General features: G+C 44.7%; 1 protein-coding gene across 1 annotated transcript in view; it reads right to left on the reverse strand.

Annotated features, from left to right (window-relative positions):
* Window positions 1-23,306, reverse strand: part of LOC144172646 (uncharacterized) — a 138,700-nt gene that overhangs the window by 40,030 nt on the left and 75,364 nt on the right. The window contains exon 11 of the mRNA XM_077701288.1: window positions 3,966-4,073. Within this exon, the coding sequence (XP_077557414.1) occupies window positions 3,966-4,073 (108 nt within the window). The remainder of the gene's footprint in view (window positions 1-3,965; window positions 4,074-23,306) is intronic.

The following is a 23,306-nucleotide window of genomic DNA, read 5'->3' on the forward strand; positions in this document are numbered from 1 at the left end:
TTTTTGTTTTTTCCTGTGATAGCAATATCAAACAGGTTTGCGCTGCATCCGCACCGTCGGCAATGCATACTCAGATTTCCTGAGGTGGCCGTCGTTTTCAATATTGCTGCGTGTTCTCTGGCCCTATCGTTCATGCACCGGCCTGTTTGTCCCACATATTCTTTTCCACAGGGTATCAGCGGTATGCTGTAAACAACGCCTTCAACGCATTCACAATATCTTTTCTGGTGATTCGTCTTGCATATGCGCTCGTCTGAGGCGTTGTTTACTTGGCGGCACATGGTGTATGCTTTCATGGGGTATGCTTTCATGCTTTGTTTCTGTTGTGCTGTAATTTTTGGCAATGAACTCCTGCACGTACGAGTATTAAGTTGCTGCTCCAGGCAAGGTGTCACTTGTTGCCATGGTGGTTAACACTGCATAGGGAAGTTGTCCAGTGCAATACAGGCAACCAGCTAACCTATTTTGCATTGAAAGCCATCTCCCCCCCCCTTCGGTCTGCAAACTGGGCTACGCACTCTTCCCGGAGGCACTGAAAACGATGTTTTGTGGAAAAAAAAAAGGCTGGAAAAGACACTCCAATTGCAAGGAACGGCTTTCCAGAAGCCCCGTGTTCAAAAAGAAAAAAAAAGGCTACAACAATGACGACCTATGTTGCAACTTCGGAAGCCGTTTTCACAAAACAGTTTTATGCCACCTGTGTCCCTTGTCACGCCTTGTTACGGCGACTATTTCGTGACCGCTAGGTCTATTTTTATTCTGTGTTTTGCATTACACTCCTTGATGAGCAGTTCAGGTCGTGACACTTTTGGTTTTCCAGTTTTACTTTTTGTGAATTTTTTATTCCGTAGTCGTTCACAGTCTATAAGCCTGTTGTACATTCATTTCTGAATACCTGAAAACTAAAAAAATTGTGTAGTAATTAAAAAAAATCTAAGATTGCCATGACCTCGTCCATTCGTTTGGGATTGCGAAGCACTTTAAACAAGTTTTCTATCACATTTTATCAGCCACTGAAGCTCGATACAAGATGAACAGAAAGACAATTTCATAAATAAAAGTTTTCAAAATATTACTATGGAATTTTTATGGTGTTATTACAGAGGCATTTCCAGTTGCTGTGCCATTTTTTATCAACGTCCTCAAAGAAATAAAGTTGATTTCGAAAGCCGCGTCCCCCTGTAAACACAGCGTGATGCAGCATCACAAGTCGTCATCACCTAAGCCACGCTAGGAGAAGCCCACTTACAGGGGCACCTTCGGCATGGTGTTTGATAAATGAAATGTGCCAATGAAGGAGTTCGATGGACGCGTACAACAGCGCTATACTTTTTGCATGGGATTTACAAGGGGATGTTAGACTGCTAGATATACTGTATTTACTTGCTTAATGAACCCACTTTATTCCAAAAATTAGGCATAGAAGTCACACCGCTTTCATGGCACTATACGCGAGAAGCTTTGTTTTGTGTTCAGCAGGTGGCATTCCGCGAGATCCCCATTTTTAAATTGAGAACCCCAGCATTTACGCTCGCATCTTCGGCTACTGTTGAGATTATTATTTTTTTCGTTAGAACGTTTTTTTAGCGTTTCTGTCCCTACTTGGCATGATATAAAGTTACAGCGATCGTCAACAGCATCAGCAACTGTGCCGAGATGAAAACATTAAACAGTACTTTTTCTGTGCGGGAAGGGGGGGGGCAGTTCATTACGTAACGTAAAAGGGTTTATTACCTGGACAAATACGGTATGCAATGATTCGATATATGTGGATTTGATATATCTGGGTTCAACAGTAGATCACTTCACCATCTGCAATGGTTCTTTTCATTTGTTTGGCCACCATGTAACATCTTTGGTCAAAATGTAACATGGTGGCAGGACAAGCGACACGAACCATAGAGTAGGGTTAAGCAATAAGAATTCGTCGACGATGTTTCAGCCATGAAAGCTCGAGCCAAGCCTCCCTCTCTTCATTGTTGGTAGAGAATGCCCAATGCGCTACGTGCAACTGTCCACTTTCTTTTCTTCTAGTTACAGTATATACATACTAGGGGTGTGTGAATGCCGAATAGTAACTTTCAAATCGAACATTGAATCAAATTCGGAAAAACAGCCGACTATCGAATCCAATATTGAATATCATTTTTTTTTTTACAGGCCTCGATTTTTTATAGGTTCTTCTGCAAAAGCAAAAGCTACTTCGCATGTTCTGGAGATATGACATGCTTTTCCAAGAAGGAGAATGCAGTTTTTAACTCGCATCGCCGGTACTCCAGAAATCCGGAGCAGGCACGATATGCATTTGGGGGGGGGAGGGGATCCGACTCGCACTGGAGTTGCTGTACTGCAATTATGGGTAACAACTATACAATGCTTAGTAACTCAAAAGCGAGCACTTTGCAGGCATGAACAATAGGACAAGAAAACACACCACATCCACAATCATGGACCACATGGAAGCACATGGGCAGTGCGAAGCGTGAATAATACTTATCATAACGAAAGCTTGCACTACAGTTGCAGTGGACAAGCCTGCGCTATCTATTGTGGTCTAAAAAACAAGTAAACAAGCAGTAACCATACAAGAACAGCTTTAAAAACAGCCAGAACCGCTTTTGATTTTAAATTAACGGAAGCGCCGTTAAAACGGCGGAGGTCTTTACCACTTCAAGCTGCCCTGACATGTAAACATCCAGTTGCAGAATTCAAAATTGTGGCCACAGTTGACAGTGACGCCCAAAAAAAAAAAAGTCTTACTGACGCAATCGCAGCTATTACTCCGTGCAGCGGCATAAAATTTACTGCCTCTGCAAGGCGCACTTGTAGACAGTGAAGTTTGGATGAAACTTGCCGAGCAGACGGTGTAGCAGCAGTGCGTTAGCATGCGCCGACGTCTGATGCTTTTGCAAAGCCAGGGAACGTTCGCAAATTTTACTCAACTATTCGAAAAATCACATAGTAGATAATTGATTCACGAATCAAATTATTCGCAGAGGTACTATTGGATTCCTATTTGAATATTCCCGTATTCACACACCCATTATACATTTATAAGTATAAGCTGCGCCCGTTTAAAATGAACCTGAACATCATGAGGCCTCCACTTCGTAGTAAATGAACCACAGCTAAAAAATGGCTTAGTAAAGAGAAAATTTCTGATCGCTGTGTTTCTGCAGAGCAAAGGTGATGAGCACGGTCTCCAGTTAAAGCAGCTGTATGCTCTTTGACGAGGCTCTTCGTCTAGGGTCCTCTATGTAGCCTGTTGCTACACAGTGCAGCAAGTCGGTATAGTAAATCTCATGATCACTCACATCAAGTGTGACCATATGACCAAACTAGAAACCTATGAGTAACCTACGCCCAGTGATCATAAGCTACCATATTTGGCGCTGTTTAAAAGTGCAAGTTTGAGGTTTTAAGAAAAAGATGTGTTGAAACAAGTCTCCACATGCCCTGATTTTAAATTTACATGTCCCTACCTTAACGCTTCTGTTCATTCGTGCAACCTACAAGGCAATCAGCAGGATGAAGCCAGCCATGAAAGGCTACTAAAACCAGCGAAACTCAGTTCAAGGAAAGAAGACCGCTAAACTGCAGAATCAGCAGGGCGAGGTAACCTTTACGTGAAGAACACCCACAACTGAAGCGAATTCAGGATTAATAAATGCCAACAATGCCTACAATAGCTCCATGCTACAATCGTACCCAGGAAACGAAAGGAGGGAGGAAAAACGTTGCCTTTGTGCACACTTTTGTCTGGCCATGGCTTAACAGCACTTTTGCCCATTTTCAATGTGCGTGCTGGGGTAATGCATAAGGCGCTGTGGTGTACAATGCAGCAAGTGGGCTTAACAGCCACGTTACTTTTCACTATGCGATAAGGTTGCTTTGGCTCAGCATGCATGCCCACTTCACTGGAACGAAGATATCAGCTAATTCTATCAACAGAAAGGGGCCCTCACCTTGCCCTGGGCTCCATTTTGGTAGCTCCTGGCTGGCTGTCTGTCCTGGTTCTGGGGCCCAGAGTGAGGGTAGTTGGTCTCCAGCCTCCCAAAGCCGTTGAAAGATTTCTGCAGGAAAAGTAGGACGTCGGGCATGGCCAGCTCTTCACTCCTTGTCATGGGCAAGAGGTTTGAATAGATGCTTGCAAAGATGCACATACAGACTACTATAGCTTTTGCATGCTCTGCTAATGCACTCATATTATTTTCACTTTAAAGGGGTCGTGAAATACCTTCCGCCGATGCATGGATGTACATGTAACCAAATAAAGCAATGTATTAGCAATCTCCTCCCGCAAGAATTTTGTTGAAGCGAGGAGTATTAGCTGAGAAATCGTAAATCAAAAACCGCGCTTTATCGTCGCGCCGCGTTTCCTCCTTCTTTCAACTTACTCTCCGCTGTTGACGGCGAGCGAGCCTTCCCTCCCATGATGCTGCGCTCCTCCGCGGTGACGTACTTCCGCTAATGCGCTGCTCACACAGCCGTCTGCTACGGGCAAGCTTTGTTGACACCATGAATCCCGCACTCAGCTCAAGGCTGGAAAAGCGAATGAAAAATCTGGCCCCATGTGTGCGGCGGCCTGGCCTTGCCCTTTCGCGGTGTACGTTGCTGCAGAACTTTGCTAACGGCGGCATGCGACTTTTTATCGGCGGCGAACTCGCAGCCGCACGGGGAGGATCCTGCGCTCGCTCCCTTGGATGCACAGCGCACTGTTTATCCAAAAAGCGCCGTATCAGATGTGGCCCCGCTGGTGCCGGGTCTTATTTTGTGGCGGTGGTAATTCCTGCCGGCGGCATGTGAAAAAGACATTTTAAACCGATACAGAACCCGTACACAAAACGCCAGTTCAGCTTGGGGCGACGCGTGGTGGAGAGCGGCAACGTTGGCAAAACATGCTCCGCCGCGGCTCTGGGCTTTCTAGCGCTGGAGCGAGCACCATTTCTTTGACAATATCAAACATCGGTTTCCCTGGCAACAAGGCACAAACCGCTCTAGAAGTCAGTTACGGTTGCGTGATCCCGGTTCAGCTTGGGGCCCCACCTCGCGGCATATGGGCACTGCAGGCATACTACTCACTCCCATTTGGAAGTGAGAGATGCGTTTGCCATTACAGGAGGCGATGGTGTGCGTGTTGTGGACGCCTTTGTTTCGCGATGAAATGCGACGTTGTGCTTCTGCGGGTGGATAGTGCTTCCCATGGTCTGGATTATCTTTCTCAAGCGGCATACGACTCAACCTCGCATGGGGTATGTGCAGTGTGCGTGGCTAAAAGCCATCTTGGCTTGTGCGCCAGAGTTAAGTGACTTGCTGTTCGTCCCCGCAAACCGCGCGCGAGGTGAGTGCCGATTTTACGAGGGGCAGGAGGAGGCAATCCATCGTCTGTCGATCGCGGTTCGGACTTGCAACGCATGTTGTGACGTTGTGTTCGTTCGAAACGCATCTCTGGATTGTTTGGAAGTTGAATAAAATGTATGCCTCAAACCCAGGCATTCGGCTCAGGGCGTTCTCTGCGATTGCAAGAAAGAAGTGCCACGGGGCTTCAACGCTTTCTTTATGGAACGTACTCAGGTAAGAGAATATCCATGTCGTGTTATGGCCCTGTTGCATTCAATACAAACGGTTAAGCGTTTGTTTGCACTTGTTTCGTTTGTCGTAAAATGTCCAAGCACTCCGGCACTCCGCTGGCCGATCAGCCGGCGAGCCGACGCTGAGCAGACGACTCATCTCTTTGCCGGAAGTGCGTGAAAAAGCCGCCCAATAGCAGGATGTCTAGCTCATGACGAACATCTGGGAATCGATGACGTAGACATGTGAAGATGGCGGCGTCCAAAAACACGAAGGGAAGGAGAGAAAAAAGCGACAAACTTTGCAACAAAAGTGTGAGCTTTCCGCTGCGCGTAAAAGAGTAATACTTGGCACAGATGATGTTGACGACCCAATCTAACGATTGCGCTAGTCAATTTAGTGTGCTCAAAACGCCTTTCAGGGCCCCTTTAACAATACAGTGCAACAGAAACAAACACTTCAGCTGAGGCACACAGGACGAGCGCTGCTGTGTCTCATCCTGTGTGCTCGTCCTGTGTGCCTTAGCTGAAGTCTGTTTCTGTTGCGCTGCACTGTTCAGATGAATCACCAACTCACCCAATACTACAGTCTACTTTTCACTGCTTCGCACTTCTTTGTACATCCCTTCAAAACATCCTCAATGGAACCTGCATGCCCCAGTTTATATCGCAGCAAACACCCTACTAGTATTAAACTTGGGGCACTGTGCCACAGCTACACCTGGGCCATGAAGTGGACTAATAGCAGATTGAGCTAAGGTTAAATAGGATGACGTGAGGACTTTGGCCCCAGCTGCTATTTCAAACTAGGGCTTTCTCTCACAGCTAAATATGGGCTATGAAGTGTACTGCAGTGTGCAGCTATGGGTAATTCAGGACCACCAGAGGACTAGAATTTGGGCCGAAATCATGCAACAGCAATTTCCTGTACTTCCCCCCAAAAAACAGCCACCGCTTTAAAGTGCTCAGCACTTAAGCTGCCCACTACTGGGCTTTAGTGTCCTCGCTGGCCTTGTTACCGTGCGAACGAAGGGAGAAAACGGAGGAGGAAAGTGTGGAGAAAGTGTGAGGGGGAGGGCAGTATGCCGAAGCAGTGAGAGACGCTCTTTGGCGGCGAGGCATGGTGAAAGTATGAGGGGGAGGCAGTGAGACATGCTGGGTGTTGGCGACGTGATGCGAGAGAGAGAGAGAAAAAATTTTTATTTCTCCAGCAGAGGCTGATGTGTGGGCGCCCTCCACTGCTCAAAGGTTGGGTTGGAAAGGGGGGGCAAGTCTGGAGTTCGTTGGCACTCCCATATGATGTGGTAGAGGGTGCCAGGCTGGGGACAGTAAGCGCAGAGGGAAGGTTGTTGGGTGGGGAAGATGAGGTGGAGGCGGGTGGGATGTGGATACGTATTCGTTTGGAGCCGCCGCCAAGTTGTAGCGTCCTCTCTGGAGAGGCGCCAGTGTGGTGGTGGGAGACGACGGCGAGTTTGCCGGTAATGCGCGAGAATCTCCGTGTAGCCACTGAGTGGGTGGAGCTGATCGTGAGGGGGTAAACATTGGCCAACGTCGGCAATGGCTCGGTGTATTATATCGCGAGCCGCGGCGTGAGCCGCTTCATTGCCGGGGATGGCGGCGTGTCCAGGAGCCCAGACGATGCGGATGTCAGGGGTCGTTGTGCAGTTTTCGTGATGCGAGACGACGCTGTAGCGGCTCGTGCCGTGATGCGCTCGATGAAGAAGCGTTCAGTTCCTGAGACGCAGATTGAAAGCGTGTATTGCATAAAGTGCGTATTTAACAAAAGTGTGTATTTAGAAAGCGCGTATTGAACAAAATGTCGCTAGCTGCAAACCATCTACACAGCAAGCTAGGAACGGGAATCCTATGAGTGACGTCAACACCATCGCAGTGCCAGCCTCTCCTCCTCAGACCCCCAGACCCTCCTACCCTCCAGCCTTTACCCCCCACCTACGCCAAGATATACTCTCCCACTACCGTCAGTCCCGCCGCTACTACCCTCCACCTCACCCCTCCCTTCCCACCGCGGACGCTCGGATCTGGCGGCGCCTACAGACCAACACTTTCTATAACCACCAACATCTACACCACATATCCCCAACCACCTACTCCCTAAACTGCACACACACTCCCTAAACTGCACACACTGCAACTCCCCATTGACAACACTCCATTTGATGTGGCAGTGCCCTTCTATCCCTTCACCCCCCACCCACCCAACCTACGAGCAGTGGGAGTGCGTGCTGCGCAGCGGCCAGCTCAAGGACCAGGCTGCACTGGTCGAACGGGCTATAGGTCAGCGGCCGTGGCACGTGGCCTACCGGACTAGGATGGCCGCCCTTGCCCATCTTCTTTTAACACCCTTTTTACCCTCACCCAATTTTCCGAAATAAATGTTTACTCACTCACTCACTCTTCTAAACATTCCCATGGTCATGACACCATCATCCACACGTGCAAACTCGCCGGCCGTTCGTCTAGCAACAGCGGCCAGAAACTCTGACAGCTTGCTCCACACTTCGGCAACAGCGGCAATGGCTTTGTTGCACTAATCAGGATTTTGAAACTCATCACCATCTTACGGCAAAAAAAAAAAACATTCTGCTGCCTCATATGATAGCTAAAGCCATTAAATAAGCCTTTATTCAGTGAGATAAGCGCTAACCACCACAGCTACACTTCAGAAGAAAGCCCAAAAAGAGCGGACAACGCAAACACAATGAACAAGAAAAGCATTGCAACAACTCTGGCCATCTGAACGAGCACGGTGGGTGGGCAAAGATCGTTTTTTCCAAGGGGTGTCGATGGCTTGCCCTACAGTGTGGTGGTGCAGTCCACTGCCCATGAGCGGCTGGGCTAAACGGTGTGCCAGAATTTATCCTCTGCCGCGACAAAAAGCAAACTTGAAGGGGCACTTCTGTGGCATTTGTTGTTCAATATATTGGGATTCGTTGGTATTTTTGTTCGATGCAAGTGCAATTTTCGCTATATTTTCTCATTGTAGATATACCATGTCTAGAAACAATTTAATATACAGGACAATTCGATGTAAACAGATTCAATATAGTCGGGTTCAACTGGAAATGTGTTACTCCACTTAGAGAAACTGTGCGAGCCATTGTCAGAGTGGTTTTATGCCAATATTAACTGTTGTCATGAAGGAAAGAAAGTGTGACCATTGTCCGCACCAGAGGTCGGCAAACTCACTCATGAGTCCACTCACTCAGACTCATTTGGACTCAAACTCACGCGTGAGTTTGAGTTTGAGTGAGCGCGAGGCTAGTGTGGCATGGTGAGTTTGAGCTTGAGTGAGTTTGAGCCGAGTGATCACGACTGAGTTTGAGTCCGATTGAGTTTGAGTCCATTTTGAGTTCTGAGTCCATTTTGAGTTTGAGTCCATTTTGAGTTCTGAGTACATTTTGAGTTTGAGTCCATTTTGAGTTCTGAGTACATTTTGAGTTTGAGTCCATTTTGAGTTCTGAGTACATTTTGAGTTTGAGTTCATTTTGAGTTCTGAGTACATTTTGAGTTTGAGTCCATTTTGAGTTTGAGTCCATTTTGAGTTCTGAGTACAATTTGAGTTTGAGTCCATTTTGAGTTCTGAGTACATTTTGAGTTTGAGTCCATTTTGAGTTCTGAGTACACTTTGAGTTTGAGCTCATTTTGAGTTCTGAGTACATTTTGAGTTTGAGTCCATTTTGAGTTTCAGTCCATTTTGAGTTCTGAGTACATTTTGAGTTTGAGCACATTTTGAGTTTGATTACATATTGAATTTTGAGTACATTTTGAGTTCTGAGTAAATAGGAGTTTTAAGTCCATTTGGAGTTTGAGTACATATGAGTAGCTTAGCAGGCAGCTATGGTTGGCTGTTAAGTTTCATGCGTCACTGTGGGGTTCGGAATTCAAGTTACCTGCGGGTATGGCACCAATCGCGATCTGCATGATCGGTTGGGAGGGAGGTGGTGTCTGATTTTTTTTAGTTTCTTGTTGAATTTTTATGGCCATAAGCACTTGCTGTATACCTAATTTTCGCGGCTGGGCGCGTAAGTGATAATTGACTGGTGAGGTCATAAAAAAGGGTTGTCTTAACTTTTCCTCCTGACGGATCCACTAAGAGCGTGGGAAAGGGTGGAGGGAAAGCACACGGCGGCGCTGGCGTGCTGGTTGTTCGCCTGCTACTGTTAACGGCTTGATATACTAGGGGTCACAAAGGAAGAGGCGAGAGCCGGGGGGAAATGGGGGCGAGGGCTGTCCTTTTGTGCTGTTTCAAATGAATTAGCTGAATTGACTGGGCAGCGCCCCATAAGACAGAATAATGAGCACATTAGATTGGGTGAAAAGTGAAACTGATGAGGCTAAGGCGTGTAAGGTATCAAATGAAAGGTCCGGATTAACGGAATCACGCGGGGTAAATAAAAAAATGCTTCCTGATTGTAGTCATCAGGCAGTCATAATGAGTCATAGATTGGGTTAAAATTCAAAATGACGCTGCGTGGGCACGAGGGGAATCAAATTCAAGGTCTCGATGTGGGGAATCATTCGGGACGAACATGAGATATGGATATATCATGACGTAGTCATGGTAAATCAAAGATTCGGTTAAAATTCAGGTTCATGACGCTAGGGCGTATCAAATTAAAGGTCTCGATGAGGGTAACCACGTGCTTCCTGATTATTATCATGACATAGTCAAAATGGGTCATAAATTAGGTTAAAATTCACAATGATGCCACTGGGTGTCCGGGGTATCAAATTGAAGGTTCCGATAAGGAAAATCACGTGGGACAAAAATGTGGTAGGGCTATAATGGTTAGTAATTGATTGGTTTAACGTTAAAATTGATTCCGCTAGGATGTGATGGGTATCAAATCAATGGTCTTGATGAGCCGAATCACGTGGGAGAAATACAAAAATGCTTCCTGGTTATAACCATTAGATTGTCATGGCGAGTCTTATATTGGGGTAAAATTCGAAGTGACCCCCCTAGGGAGTGTAGGGTATCAAATTTACGGTCTTGAAGAGGGGAATCACGTGGTACAAATAAAAAAAAAGGCTTCGTAGTTCGAATCATGAGATGGTCATTATGAGTCATAGATGGGGTTAAATTCAAGGCGAGGCCGCTGAAGCATGTGGGGCGTCAAACTGAAGGTTCCAGTTAGGGGAATCATGTCGGACACCTAAATAATGCGTCCTGGTTACAGTATGAGTCATGGTTAGTTTGACTGGTATGAATTCCATATGACCCTGCTAGGGTGTGTGGGGTATCAAATTAAAGGTCTCGTCGAGGGGGCCACGTGGGACAAATATGAAAATGCTTTCTGGTTATAATTATGAGGATATCGCAAAATGTATACAGCAAAAGGTACACACACTCACACTCACACTCTTCTCACTCTCACTCACACTCTTCTCACTCACACTCACACTCTCACTCACACTCACTCTCACTCACTCTCACTCTCACACTCACTCTCACACACTCTCTCACTCACACTCACACTCGCACTCTCACTCTCACTCCCACTCCCACACTCACTCCCACTCTCACTCTCACTCTCACTCACACTCACACTCTCACTCAGTCACACTCACACTCTAACTCACACTCTCACTCACACTCTCACTCACATTCACTCTCACTCTCACACTCTCAATCTCACACTCTCAAACTCTCACTCTCACTCTGACTGTCTCAATCTCTGTGAGGCCATGTGAGTTCTGAATTCATTTTGAGTTCTCAGCCCATTTTGAGTTCTGAGTTCATTTTGAGTTTTGAGTACATTTTGAGTTTTGATTCCATTTTGAGTTTGAGTACATTTTGAGTTTTGAGCACATTTTGAGTTTTGAGTACATTTTGAGTTTGAGTACATTTTGAGGTTTGTGTACATTTTGAGTATTGAGTTCACTTTGAGTTTGAGTACATTTTGAGTTTTGAGTCCATTTTGAGTTTTGAGTTCATTTTGACTTTGAGTACATTTTGAGTTTTGAATCCATTTTGAGTTTGAGTTCACTTTGAGTTTGAGTACATTTTGAGTTTTGAGTCCATTTTGAGTTTTGAGTTCATTTTGAGTTTGAGTACTTTTTGAGTTTTGAGTCCATTTTGAGTTTGAGTACACTTTGAGTTTGAATACATTTTGAGTTTTGAGTACATTTTGAGTTTTGAGTCCAAATTGAGTTTGAGTGCATTTTGAGTTTGAGTACATTTTGAGTTTTGATTACATTTTGAGTTCTGAGTACATTTTGAGTTTTGAGTCCGAGTGAGTTCTGAGTTTTGAGCTCAATGTGAGTGAGTTTGAGTGAGCGCAGATGTGCTGCTCAGCATTGAGTCTGAGTTTGAGTGAGTGGTGATTCGAAAAAAAAAATTGTGAGTGAGTTTGAGTGAACCGCGCCAACTTTGCCGAGGTATGGTCCGCACAGCAGGGCTACCAGCTCTCGTCCACGTATTGTGCTGGTCCAAAGTGAGTGCAACTACGACAGTCACCTTAGCTCAAGTGGAACCGTGTCACGCCTGTGGGCTGGTACGACGTCTGCTGCCTGTATACATAACTTCATCCAAAAAATTTATCAAACTGAATCTGTATGCAACTCTTGTGAAGAATTACTGCAAACGCCAACATCAACTACCACGCTCGTAAACCACCTAAAGCAGGCAGCGTAAAGCCTCGTACGTCGAATTTGAAACAGCTGCTAAATTGAAGTATGTGAATCAGCCAAGCATCACGGACGTTTCGAAGAAAGTGGTGGTGACCAAGGTGAAACGGCACGCCATGGACCAGAAGATAGAGAATGACTGCGCTCAATTTGCAACCGTACACGACTGTAGAAGATTTGCTTCAAAATGCCATTCAGGACAACAGCTGCCTTCCAGAATGATGCTGTCAGGAACATTGGTGCCCAAGTTATACGACGACACACGGAAGGAAGTTCAGCTGGAGTTGGCAAAGGCTTTTGAACACGGATTAGAACCAATTTTATTTACAACCGACATTTGAAGATCCCGAGCTAACAAGAGGAACCCCAGCCCCACACACCACTACGTTAATCAGACCTTCAAGATGAATAGGTACAGCTTGAACACTTGCCCTTCCCCAGGCAACCACACGTCAGCTATGATTGCTTTGATTCTCGAGCAGCTCGTGTCAGATTGGGAAATGCCAGTAGTCAAGGTTTGCCCAGTTAATGTTTGTCCTCGTTATGTTGTCCCAGGTAATGCATGCAGCATGAGGGCAGCCATTTGTGAACTGGGACAACGCTGCCTGTATAAACATTGCCTAACGCGTGAGCGAAAAATGGCCAAACAGCCACTCTCCTGTTGCTCTCTCCTACCCTTTCCCGCTCCGTAGCCTTCCAGCATGCTTTCGCGTCCGCCAGCCAGCGCCGCTTCTCGGAAACTATGCAAAATAGTGGAAAGTTTGTTTAGCGTTCCCGAGGCTGCGCTCCTACGCCTTGTTGTTTTTCGCCATGCCTGTCTGTCTTGGTCTGTCACTGATAAAACTTCCTTTGTCACGAAGCAAAACCCCTTGCGCTGCCACAGACTGATGCCGGCTTGCGCGCTTATCTACTCGGATCACAGGCCCTCAAATTTTCTGAGTGGGGCATCCCACCTCTATCTCCTCCACATTTAGGTATTGTTTTGACCCCGCTGTTCGCACTCCGCATCGGTACGCACTTCTAAAATTGAGGACTGTACTGTAGAAGCACGCGGACAGCGTGGCGGGATCCTAGTTTCTTATTCTTTTGTTTCCTGTAATTTTCTGAAGTTTACAAGCACGTGATATTATTGGAAAGTAATCGTAGAAGTGAGCGCCTGAACAAAAAACGTGCACGCAATTTTTTCTTCTCTAAATACTCCAGAAAAAAAATATCAGTAAAATAATGGCTGCCCCATCCAAAAATATCGTTTTTCTGTTAGCTATATGTCCACCCGACAATCAGTATGGTCTTACACTATTTCAGTCCGCCTCCGTCTTTATCTTTGGAAAAATGCAGCAAGTATGAAGCGAGCGACACGTTGAACCAGATACCCAGTGCGCCACAGAACTAGCGCCCCGTCGCGGCTAAGATGTAAGCGAAACGGCCCTTGAAGCCCAACAGGCAAGCTGACAGACACACGTCGTAGAAGAGGGTGCAGCGTTCGCGACTCGCGAGCAGTGACGTCAGGCGAGATGTCCGCCGGAACGCGCCACATAGCGGATCAGTGCCTGAACTAAGCGTCCCTACCCTTCCCATTGAAAAGCGCACGACGCGTCAGGCAATGTTAATACAGGCGGCGTTGACTGGGAGGACATGTTTTGCACGCACTTTGCACTTGGCTAAGGATATGACAATCAGGTCTCACTGCACTTTGCAAGATAGCTAGGGGGATTTTCAGTAGGGGTGTGCGGATGCCGAATAGTAACTTTCCAATCGAATATCGAATCGAATTTTGAAAAAAAGCCAAATATCGAATCGAATATTGAGTATCAATTTTTTTTTACTGGCCTTGATTTTTCATAGGTTTTTGTGCAAAAGAGAAGCTACTTCGCATGTTCGGGAGACACGGCATTCTTTTTCAAACTGACGAAAGCACTTTTCAACTCACATCGGCGGTACTCCAGGAAACCGGGGTGGGCACGATACGCATTTGGGGCGGGGGGGAAACGAATTGCACTGGAGTCGCTCGACTGCAATCAAAGCGAGCAGTTTGCAGTGAAAACACGGCACAATCACAATCATGGACCTCCATGAGGCACTTCTTCGGAAGCAAATCGGGAGCGTGAAGCATAGCGGAAGGAATTCAAAGCTCGCACTGCAGTCGCCATGGATCAGCCTGCGCTATCCACTCTGGCCTAAAAAACAAGTAAACAAGCAGTAACCAAAACAGCCAGAACCACTTTTGATTTTAAATTAACGGAGGCACTGTCAAAACGGTGGCGGTCTTTACCGGAAGGTGCCTTAACGTGTAAACATCCGGCCGCAGAATTCAAACTGGCGTCCCGAGCCACCAGTGAAAGCTCGAAAAACAGATCTTATCGATGCAACCGCAGATTACTCCATGCAGTGGGATAAAATCTACAGCCTCTGCAAGGCGCGCTTGTCGAAAGCGCGATTTGGACAAAACTTGCCGAGAAAAAGGTGTACCCAGACAACAAACATCCTAAGGACATCCCAAAAAAGGCCCTAAATCCCATGTCCCAAACAGCACAGCCTATGGGCATCCCTGGGACTTCCGCACTGGGAGTGTCCTAAAAATGTCCACGAATGGCTGTGATTGGGATGTATGCGGAAGCGCATGCATGCCTTTTGTTGATTCGGTCAGCCCAACGTTTTGTTTTTGTGCATAGATGAATAAAACGCATAGGCGCGTGTAATGCGCGTGAAGGAGGTACAGCCGGTACAGCCGTAAAGCAAATGCCTCGCGTACCCGCAGGTAGCGCGTGATTGTTACAGAAAGTGCTTCAGAGAAAGGCTAGTACACTGATTAAACCAACTGAAAATGCTGCTTTTGAGCACGGCAACTTTCTGTCCCGCTCAGATGGCCTGCTGCTTGGTTCTGGGGCCTGCCTTGTTGCCATTTTATTTCGTACTTATGTACAATATTTCAAACTATAAGTTAAAAACTAAAATTTCTATTTTATTTTAATTATATCTCAATACATTTTTAAAGCTTCATTGTTATTCTACACCATTAGAGACGTCTGTGAGCTTTTTACGAAACTGATTCAGCCGATTCAGCCATCGCAGTTTTATAAACATGGCCGCCCGCGGATGCAAATGTGCGCCGTGCTGCTGGAACGTCATTTCACAAGGTAACTATTGCAAGTCGTTTATATGTACCACTCAGTGTTTAAACCCTTCCAATGCCCTTTGTGTGTTTTATGCATGATTTCTTGCTCTGTGGTCGAAGGTGGGTGCTCAGTTCGGAAATGGTCGAAAGGCTTCTCCCGGGGTGGCGGGAGAAGTTGCAACGCTTGCTGCACTGTTTCGCGTCGCTCAACTTGTTTTGTACCTCTAGCTGTTGATTATTTTACATGACTTTATTATACAACTAGTTTAGAAGGGGCATCACTGCAACAGATAAAAAAAAAAAAAACGCCGCAGATGCCGGAAAGCCGAGCAAAAACAACTCTAGACAAAGAGACATTATTGGGCCTCAATAGTTTGACTAACTAAAACTTTTCGCGTAGCTTAGTTCCTGGTTCTAGGCCTCAATAATCAGTCTCGCGCTACCTGGAACGAAATCACTCATTTCTCGCATGTATTTAGATAAAACCACTCTCGGGTTTTGTCAACGCGTGAGACAGTCCAGTGACAGTCCTCGGTACTGACTGCGTTTTTTTTCTTTTTCTTTTTTTTTAGAAATGATAGAGCGGCATAGCGCAGGCGTTATGCATTATAATTTACGCGTTTAACATTTTTCACTGAGTAGCATGTCAGTGTGTGATGTGCTCAATTTACTCAGCTCGCGTGATCGCCTGCCCTTGTATGTGTTAATGACTGTGCTGCAATCTAAATGTGGCTTGCTGCTGTAACTTTGCGGCCGTTTGTAGATGGGCATGTTGGCGGCTACACAACCTCCACAGCAAAGAGAATTCCGGCAAGCTATGCAACAAATGGCAACGTGATCTGGGCCGCTTTGAATACCCAGATCTGGGCCGCTTTGACGACTGTTTTAAAGAAGAGCACTGTGGGGGTAGTTGTGCATCATGTTTAAAGGGCTGCGAAGACTGACTTTACAGTGCGGTTACTCTTAAAAAGCCTTAACAATTTTTCATGAGCGGTAAACACAACCTTTCACTCATTTTGTTTGTAATCTTTCTCAAATTGCACGATATGCTCTGAATATAGGTATTGCAGTCAGTCTTTAACTGCCAAGCAGCCATATTTCTTTTTTTTTACCAGTTTCCTGTAGTCTCTTGTCGGCAAGCAGACACTCAGAGATGCAGTTAGCAGTTTTTACAGGCAGCTTTAAACCTGGTGGGCATTACCAGAAAACTGCGACTCCCGTGTCTAGTGTCGTCCTTGTTATTGTTACTCTGTTATATTTCATTGTGCTTTGCACCATTGGATCCCAGGGAAGACTAATGTAATGGCGCATTTGACAAACGTGCAGTAGCTTGCGTGTGTGTGATGCGTAGTGCCAACAAGCATGATTGTTAGAGCCAGTTCAAAATCTCTTGACTGAAAATTATTTAGGAAAACTGTTTCATTTACATCTGAAGCAGGTGAAATGTTTGGGCAATCACGGAATGCAAAGGTCATGTCCATGAAACAGAACTAAATTGATCGTTCATAAATCCAAATAGCAAAATTTCTATCACACATCAAATTTCTGCGCAAAACAACCCGCAAGCTCCTCAAGGTTTCGCATGGCAGCCGGCTGCTTTAGTGTTGTGAGTTCTGGCTGCGAGGTTTATTTTGACTGTAGCGCAATCACGAGAGCATGTGTCAGGAAGGGCATTGTGAGAGATCAGCGAAGCTCAGCTTGTACTCGTAAGCATGCCGTTTTACCCATGGTGTGAAATCACCATGGGTAAATGTTTATCTGTACACTTCGGTAATGCTCGAGTTGTGTTTCCTTACTGGCAGTGTTCAAGTTAGCCTGTGTCTGCACTGTTCATTGAATTCATTACAAGTTGTTTTCTAAATTATGTGCAGGCAGCTTCATGGGCCATGGAAAGCCTCCCCAGTCACATGGAACTCCAAAGGATAAGAAGACAGCAACACGGTTCTGACGTCCTGCAGAAAGAGCTGCGGCACACTAGAAAACCCTTGGAGCTCCAATGCAGTGACTGCCAAGGAATGATATGAAAGTCGTTTAATCTCTTTTTTTTTTCTTGATTGCTCATGTATATATTCCTGACACTAATCTAAACTGTTTTTTTTTGTGTGTGTGGTAAGCTACTACATGACGGAATTCAGGGCATCATGTCAGAATAAGGTGCATGGCACCAGTACTCCCTCAGGGTGTGGTTGCACGTTTGTATGGTCTCTGCTGTGCGTCAACTAACACCACATACATGGCTAATGTACTATTACAAAGTGCAGCCTGTCTAGTTTTGAGTGATATCAATATTATTCATCTTAGTGTATGAGAGACAAACTCAAATTTAAAACTCGAGAAATCTTATTTTGCTTCACTTGCGTCTGTATTTTCGAAGTTATAGAAAATTCAACAGAAATTGGATAGATTGCTGTGCATACATAATACATACCAATTAGTGGCTGCATGATGGACTTCAATTGGTTTCAAAAATTTCTTCACATTTCTGCTAAAAAAGTCTAAAAAGGGAAATTCTCTACTTGATATTTACATGACTCAGTGCAGAGCAGTGATAGTTTTTGTACATGTTGGCTGTAGACTGATTTTTTTGCCGTCAAAATTTGGCTGCATTTATTTGAAATTTTTTAATTGCCAAGGTTAAAATGTCGCAATATACATCCTTACACGGTCCCACATTTTCAACGCTAACTCATAAGTATGCATGCACATATATTTCCACATTTAGACCTCAGTACGTAAAATGGTAACAAAATGCAGCCAAATTTTAAAGGTAGGAAAATATGCATACAGCCAACACGTGCAAACTGTTATTCTTCTGCTCTAAGCCGTGTAATGTTACCTGTTCATCAATTTTCTTCTGTTAGCTTTTATTTGCCTTTTAGCAGACAGGTGAAAACCTATTTGGCTGAGAACAAATTTGTCATCATGTGGCCAATTGGCATGCCTTCTAAGCACACAGCAAATGTCCTCCCTTTACGTTGAATAGTTTTACATAATTCTTTTCGAATGTAGGTACACGTGATCCAAAATTTTATTTTATAAGTTTAAAATTGTGAGCTTTTTTTTTTCATTTGCAGTAGATTTTAAAACTAGTATTTTGTATTAGTCAGAACTAGATCAGCTGGCCTTTCGAAGGATTTCTATGTGTGTGTGGTGCAAAGCGATGCCTTACGGTAGCCCCGTATTGTTCAAAAGTGGCCGCACGGCCTGAGGGAGTGTGACTGCCACATTAAAGGGCCATGCAGACAAAATACAAGCTTGTTTTCTTCTAAAGATTTGGGGTTTTGTAGTGCACTTTGCACGTGTCGGGCAGCTAATGATGCTTTATTCGCCAAGAAATTGATCAGTTGCAAGTTCAAATTTTGATTCTCCCGCCAAATCGTGTGTTGTGACGTCTGCCATGACATCACAAGGAAGGGTCTTCAAGCTAATTTCAAGTGCGCCGTCCTGCCTGCAGCGGACTGCAGAGCCTTGTTTACCATCAAAATATCGCCACCATACTGTCTTCACAACTTTGCTTTGTTTTTGACTGTATTTGCACCTGGCTTGGTTTTATTATGGTAGGTACTAATTGCTTCATGAAACATGGGGTACGTCTACAATTAGGGTCACGTAAGACAATGATGCTTACACCGATCAGCCAGTGTCGTCTGAGACAACCCCAAAGCGCCGCAGTGCTGTGCTGCTATAACAAGCATAGTGTGCGCAGTAGTTAACAGCAATATGCACTGGTTCTTCTTTTGTAACTTCCACTGTTTCACCCCACCATTCTTACTGCTATAAAATGAATATGCATTACACTTAAGCAAAAATAGCTTATTCTGCAAGCTTATAAGCCCTGCCTAACTTGCGTTTGCTTTTGCTGGCCTCAGCCAATCGCACGGCTGTGCGTATGGTGTCATGTGTCCTAGTGTGGGAAGTGAGCTAGTGGGTCGCAGGCAATTCCCTTTTTTCCTAATTATGTAGCTTATTTGAGCAACGTTTACATTTAAAGGGGCCATGGAGACAAAGGTCAAGTTTGGTTCTTTCAAAAGATTGCCTCGGTAGAATCAGGCTGACACCACTTTTAACGTAAATTTCACCCAAATAAGCTACATAATTAGAAAAAAAAGGGAATGGCCATGCGACCCACTAGCTCATTTACCGCAGCAGAACCTATGATGTCATATGCCGAGCTGTGCGATTGGCTGAGGCCGGCAAACGCAAATTAGGCAGAGTTCATAAGCATGCCCAAAGAGCTATTTTCATTTAAATTTAGGGCACATTCTTTTTATATCGGTAAGAATGGTGGGACAAACAGTGGAAGTTAGGAAAGCACACGTAAACATTGAAGTACCTCTGCGTACTGCTGTTGGTACTGCACGCACTATGCTTCGTTTAGATGCATAGCACTGCGGGGCTTTGGAATTGTCTCAGACAACACTGGCCAACTGACGCAAGCGACGGTGTCTTACGTGACCATATTTATCGAGCAAGCACCATGTTTCACAAAATGATTATTTTCTCCATGAATAAAAACAAGCCAGGTTTAAATGCGGTCACAAACAAACCAAAAACATAAAACTGCTTTCTGTGGTGTGGTGACGCTGCGCCATCTTGGTCAACTAACAGTAAACAAGTCTCCGCTCCGCACGAACTTTAGCTGAAAGGCCTGATCTTATGATATCACTGCAAACGCCATTCAAACACACGTTTTGGCGTGAAAATAAAAATTTTACCTTAAATTGATTAATTTCGCAGTGAACAAGGCATCGTTTGCTTCTGGACAAGCACTGGGGGCACTGTAGAACACGAAATTTTTCGAATAAAACAAACTTGCATTTTGTCCGCATGGCCCCTTTAAAGTCGTGTCAAAAAGTTTCTATCGAGGCAATTTTTCTAATGAACCAAACTTGTGTTTTGTCTGCATGGCCCTTTTAATGGTTTTCAGTAACTTTCTGTGCACTAATGTGCTGTTCCTGTGTCGTGAAACGTGTTTCACCTTTTGGTATTTCATAAAGTACAGCACTTTCAGACCTTATTCTTTATGCCATAAATTGCTTAGAAATTAGGCTCACCCTATTTTGTAAATGAATTATTCGGGTGCATGGCGCATTTCTGATGTAAAACAGAAGAGACGATTCTTATCGTTCTGTACATAACTCGTGCTACCTTTAGAAATTTTTCATGTGAAATTTCACTTCTGCTTCAGCTAGTCGAATTTGTTGTCAGAAACAGAAGTAAAGTCATGCATGAAGTTATAAAGAACTTTTGTCTGTGGTATTAAAAGTGTATGGTGTACCTTTAAGACTTAAGTGCTGCTTGATTTTGCCACTGATGATCTCTGTTATGTACGAAATTCGTCCAATAAAATGGTTTTGCAAGGTTTTGCAGAGTTCTAATGGTGCACTTGAGTGGAGGAAAAGCTCCATTGCAATGGAATGTTGAGCTATAACCACAAGCATTAATCAAACGTGTCCTGAAAAGGACCTACGAGCACCTTTTTGGAACATCCCAAAAATTTCCTTTCTTTGTTCTACATGGGATGTCAGACCTCCCAGCAAAGTCCTAGTCTGGGACATTCGAGCGACGTCTTTTTTTGTTTCACTTGGGATGTTTTTGGAACTTAAGTGGGATGTCCCTGGGAGTTCCCAAACTCCCAGGTGGGACATCCCTAGCACTTACCTAGGATGTATGTGCGTTGTCTGGGTAGCTGCACTGCGTTAGCGTGCGCCGACGTCTCTCCCTTTCGCAAAGCCAAGGAGCGTTCGGAAACTCCACTCGACTATTATACAAACGAAATAGTTGATATTCCAATTGTGAATCGAATTATTTGTGGCGGCACTCTTCGATCCGTATTCGAATATTCGAGTATTCGCACACCCCTAATACATATACAAATGTAGTTGAACCAGTTTAAAATGAACCCGAATGTCACGCAAACTCCACTTCGTAGTAAATGAACCACAGCTAAAAAATGGCTTAGTAAAGACAAAATTTCTGATGGCTGTGTTTCTGCAGAACAAGGGCGATGATCGCGGCCTCCAGTTAAAGCAGCTTTGCTGAGGCCCTTAGCATAATCGTCAAGGGTCCTCTACATAGCCTCTTGCTGCACAGTGCAGCGGTATAGTAAAACTGATGATCACTCACATAAAGTGTGACCATATGACCAAACTAGAAATCAATGAGTACCCTATGCCCAGTGATTATAAGCCACCATATTTAGCACTGCTTAAAAGCTCAAGTTTAACTCTTTCGTTACCGCGGGAAATTGACCAATTTTGAAGGGTCTAACAAAACATTTTTTTTTGTGCTATACATATTGGTTAGGCACACATTGCAGTGACGCGCTTTCTAACGACACCAGTTTTAATAATGTTTTCCTAAATATAGATTGCGAAAAAAATTATCGAATTCGAAATTTTTGTCCACGCGTCGAAGAAAATAAGAAAAAGTAAGTTTTGTATAATAAACGACCAGTAGTAGAAAAAATTTAGAATATACATTTTGTAGGTAAACATTTCAAAAACCTGCCATAGAAAAAAAATTGAGTTGCGCAGTACAATTTGTAAGATATAAAAGAAAATGTTAGCCCGCGTGGTGCCCGTGCCATGTGGTGAAGCCCAACCACTATTTCAAATTTTGCTATTTTGGATGGTTCTCTAAAAGAAATCTGGTGGTTTGACATTATTAAAGGCTCAAATTAGCCTCCACGTGATGTAAAAACACCTTGTCAATGATTATGACCGGCACAATATTGAAGGCAAGCAAGCGATGTGAAAAAATCCGCTTGGAGTTGAGAACCAAACTCTTTGGTAGATGCTTGTTGACGTTCTGATGATCACTTATCAGTCAGAACTTTCATTTCTTTGGTAGATGCTTGTTGACGTTCTGATGATCACTTATCAGTCAGAACTTTCATTTGCGGTTTAATATCATGTTCTGACTCACTAAGGTAGCCCTGCTTGCAGGAATAACGTACGATGCGCTCGAATCATGCCCAGCAAGCTTTCACCAAGCCGTCGTCGGGCTGTAAAGCGAGTTCAGCACTACGAGCCTACTACATTGCAGCGCCCCCTAACAATTTTGAAAATAAATAAATACAAGGCTGTTGGAGACTTTGCCAGAACAGACAGTTGTACTAAGTAGCGACACTAGACCTCCGGAAATACCCTCGTATGAAACCGAAACTGGCCGGTGAACAGCTGGCAGTGCTCAAGGCCAATTGGAAGCGTTCTCGTCTGAACTGATACCCGACGACTTGGTGTTATCGTCTGACTTTGAGCGGAAGCTCTTATTGCAGAAACAAGGCGTAGATAAAGTGGAAGCATGAGCGGCATGCTTGTTTTGAGGAGCAGTAGCGGGCAACGGAAGCGCCATGGCAAATGAGCTTGTAGTTGGGTAACTGCGTAGTAGTGCCAAATATGAATTTCGCAATGCAAAAACGAAACCGAAACTGCTGGAAACTGGTTGAAAATGACAGGCACACTCGCTAGACATGCGGGGGACCATCAGAAATAAGCTTTGGGAGAATAAAGCTGCCCTTTGTCCGAACCAAAGATCATTAGTGAATAGCTGGGGCCATTTTCAAGTAATTATCACCTCTTAACGCTGCCGGATTACAAAGCTAACCGCATTATTTGGTATTTGTATTGCCAGGAGCCTTTTGACAAAAAAAAAAAATATTATGGTAATGCAGCCTAAACACGATCTGCGTCCTTTTTCCTCAAGTGCAGCAGCCACGCCCCCTTCCTCAAAAACACACGCACCTCAGCTCGCAAAAAACGTCGTCAAAAATCTCAATGTCGCCGGAGCGGGAACATTTAAACTGATTCTAAAAGGGCAGCGCCTAGACTAACCACTGGCCGCATTAGGTGTAGGAGAGACTACAACATGTTGAAATAGGCAATATAAATCATCGATTACCGGTGATCGATTTGAATAGGCGTGGTAACGAAAGAGTTAAGGTTTTAATAAAATGCGTTGTAAAAGCC

This window comes from Haemaphysalis longicornis, unplaced genomic scaffold (genome assembly GCF_048455015.1).
Source record: "Haemaphysalis longicornis isolate Haplotype H1 unplaced genomic scaffold, Haemaphysalis longicornis Haplotype H1 scaffold_25, whole genome shotgun sequence".
NCBI classification, from domain to species: Eukaryota; Metazoa; Arthropoda; class Arachnida; order Ixodida; family Ixodidae; genus Haemaphysalis; species Haemaphysalis longicornis.